General features: G+C 37.9%; 1 protein-coding gene across 2 annotated transcripts; it reads right to left on the bottom strand.

Annotated features, from left to right (window-relative positions):
- Window positions 1-255: 255 nt before the first annotated feature.
- Window positions 256-2,368, bottom strand: LOC120160361 (PR5-like receptor kinase). Of its 2 annotated transcripts, none has more exons than XM_039170787.1 (3): window positions 2,233-2,326; window positions 1,608-1,655; window positions 256-1,522 (listed from the first exon to the last, which is right to left on the bottom strand). In XM_039170787.1, the coding sequence occupies exon 3, from the start codon at window positions 1,494-1,496 to the stop codon at window positions 378-380; it is 1,119 nt and encodes a 372-aa protein (XP_039026718.1). In that variant the 5' UTR covers window positions 1,497-1,522; window positions 1,608-1,655; window positions 2,233-2,326; the 3' UTR covers window positions 256-377. The 2 variants fall into 2 exon arrangements, with proteins under 2 accessions (XP_039026718.1, XP_039026717.1); XM_039170786.1 differs by having other exon boundaries at window positions 257-1,522; window positions 1,608-1,649; window positions 2,233-2,368.
- Window positions 2,369-3,390: the final 1,022 nt, after the last annotated feature.

Below are 3,390 nucleotides of genomic sequence, written 5' to 3'. Positions count from 1 at the left end.
TAGCTTTCACGTCATCATATGTCAACTTCTACATCATCCAACTATTATCGGTTTAACAGTCCAATGCTCTAATTAAAAAGTAAACTAAAATTCAGTGTTAAAATTGAAGTATTTTAAAGTTTAATGCTAAAGTTTAACTACTAATAGAGTATTTTACCCTTTTTTTATCCTACAAAACCTTTACACTTATTCTAAAAATACACTCGGCACAATAATACACCGGTTTAATTTCTTTACCTATGCATAAATCAAGAGAGCAAAATTTATCATGAGCCCTATACCCTATCAAAATGTGATGAAAAATTATGTTCAAGGTAAAAGATACTATTTTTTTTAAATAATTAACAAGAAACACACTGTGTTAGTCTGTTAGAATCTTAGTGGCAGTAGCTGGTATAAAATGATACTGCCGATGAGGAATTTCCGGGCGATCGTGGAGGAGAAAACAAGAACGGTCTCGGTGGAATCGGTAAAGATTGAAGGGTTCCTTGTAACATCTCTAGCACTTTCGTCATTGATGGTCGGTCAGACGGATTCGTTTGAATGCACCATAAACTCACTATAATCATCTTCTTAGTTGTTTCTTCATCTTCAACTGTGATTCCTTCAAGATTTAATGCTTCTTGATGGAGATGCTCGTAAATCCATGTAGGGAAGTTCGTTTCGCTTGTTATCGACCCTCCGACGTGAACGTTTTCCTTTGCTCCAACCATTTCGAGCACCATCATCCCGTGGCTATAGACATCGGATTTGTACGAAACTCCCCCGAAGTTTCGACAGAATAATTCCGGGGCGATGTATCCTATAGTTCCCCGGGCGGTTATCGACGAAAGAACGCTTTGTTTCCGCTCGCATGACTTTGTGAGACCGAAATCGGAAATCTTGGGAAGAAAGTCATCGTCTAGGAGGACGTTATGAGGTTTTATGTCCAGGTGCAAAATTCTTGTGTTACATCCTTGATGGAGATATTCTAGTCCTCTAGCGATCCCGACCGCGATTTCAAACAATGTTTTCCGGTCTAGCACACGAAGTTGATGATCCCTGGATCCATGGTGATAGATGAACTTATCCAATGATCCATTCGGCATGAATTCATACAATAAAGCTCTGATCGAACTCTCGTAGCAGAATCCAAGAAACGTCACTACATTGACATGAGAAGTTCGACTAATACTCGCAACTTCATTAATGAATTCCTCTCCATCCCCCCTCGACTCACTCAGGACTTTGACAGCAACGAGACGACCGTCGGGCAACTTACCTCTATAGACAGTGCCGAATCCGCCTTCGCCGAGCTTGTCTTTGAATGACTTGGTGATTTTCTTGATGTCCGTATAAGAATATCGCTTCGGAGCAAGATCCGAACCGTATCTCACGATGAAAGCCTTGATCCTTTCACTGTTTTTCCTTTGCTTTTGCTGTAAATTCATTAGCATTCCACTTGACAACGATCCTTTCTTAAGCCTCAAGGCAAACACCATAAGACAAACCACCATAGCAGTAGCCCCAACCACTGCAAACCCTGTTTTAAATGAATGGCCCAATTAGCTTAGAAATTTTAGTTGATTTTCATTTCTTCTTCTTCAAATATGATTAAGATAAATTACCTATGATTAGTTTAATCCTCAAACTGGTGCCTTTAGATGACCCTGTAACATAAAATACAAGAAATTAAAGAAAAAAATATTTAATTACTCTTCAAAAGCAAGCATGTTAATTTAGAATAATAACATGTTCATAATTTGTCAGCTTTAAATTTGATGCTTTCACATAAATCATATTTCAAAAGTGACTGACAGCTGGCTGTTGATTGGATACTTTGTTTCTGCGTTTATATTATAATAATAGCAATCAATGTTCTTCATATTCATGCTTTTGATTTATGCCATCAAACCACTTAAGAGCTAAAACAAAACGCAGATTTTGACTCACGTGGTTGAAAAGGTTGCAGGTTTTGGAGAACTTTTGAGTTCTTTTTTAAGGGGAAAAGAAACCCACCAAGGAATTTCCAAAAGTTGACTAATTTGATCCACAAAACTAAGAAAAAAGAAAGAAAAACTGTGGTTTTAGTGCATACCTGATAGAAGACACATGGTTGAAGGAGTTGCAGGTTTTGGAGAACTTTTAAGTTCTTTTTCCAGGGGAAAAGAAACCCACCAAGGAAATTCCAAAATTCGACTAATTTGATAAACAAAACTAGGAAAGAAAGAAAATATGTGGTTTAGTGCATACCTGATAGAAAACATGTTGATGGATCGGTATGATCTTGACAATAACAAGTGAACTGATTCAAGCTCTTATTGTACCCACACCTCCCACCAGAACCATTGCATTCCTCACACTTGGAAGCAATTTTTTCATCCCATTTCAGACCAAATCCATTACCGAGTGGCAAAACCAGAGTATCTGGAGTTGGTTTGCTCTTAATCGTCTCAGCTGCAACCCATCTTTAACTTCATCCGAGAGGTTATCAAAAACAGATGCTATAACATAGTAATTCACCAGCTCTCTTCCACTGCTGTTGCTGCAGTTGAACCGAGTTGGAAACCCTAAAAATATGTCAGAAATCAAAGGACAGTCATAGTACAATGTTATGTTCTCGAGATTCCAGGCGTAGCTCAATATGTTGAAGTTCGAGGTGGTGTTGGAAAGAGTTTGGGGGCACAGGGTTTGCAGATCAGTTCTTGCAACGGTAAAAGCTTGTAAATCGAGGTTGATTTCGATGACTCTGTAGGTGACAGACACGATTGAAATCAGGGTTTCTTCATTTTCCAGGCAGGTTAACTTTAGCTCTGGTTGCCCACAGTTCTCAGGCCTGTCACCTCCCCAGAAAGGGTAGCTGACATTCTTTATGTTCCCACAATGGAATTGTTTGCTGCAGGCTGAATAGTTTCCATTGCTTGAACTTAATGATGCTGGAAGCTGAACAGATAGAAGGATGATGGTGAAGAAAACCAGTAGCTTGAGAAAGAATTTGGCAACTATTTTCATACTGAAAAGACAAAACAATGTGAATGTTATGAAGAGGGTTTCCTTTTAGATTAAAGAAGCGATTCAAAGAACTTGGGAGAAGTTAGAAGGAAGTTTCCCCCATTTTCTTTTATTATTATTAGTAATAATTAGACTGAGAATGTGAAACATTCCTACTGGGATCGTGCTTGTTATTAACATTGATGGGGCCTGCTGTGGTTTATATTTTGTTTATCATTTTTCAAAAGACCATTTTCTAGTTATATACTATAATAATGGCTAGCAAGAAGAAGGGAAAAAAAGAAGACGAATTTGGTCTTCTTTTGTCTTCCTTAATTCTATTTATACATGATTTCCCACTTTGAAAAAGGGAATGGTAGATCATTTATAGGAGTGTACATGGTTCGATTCATTTTTTTT

The sequence above is a fragment of the Hibiscus syriacus genome, unplaced genomic scaffold (genome assembly GCF_006381635.1).
Source record: "Hibiscus syriacus cultivar Baekdansim isolate YM2019G1 unplaced genomic scaffold, ASM638163v2 tig00111392_pilon, whole genome shotgun sequence".
Classification (NCBI taxonomy): Eukaryota; Viridiplantae; Streptophyta; class Magnoliopsida; order Malvales; family Malvaceae; genus Hibiscus; species Hibiscus syriacus.
Note: the sequence above shows the minus strand (reverse complement) of the source record. Positions and strands in the feature narration are given on the sequence as shown.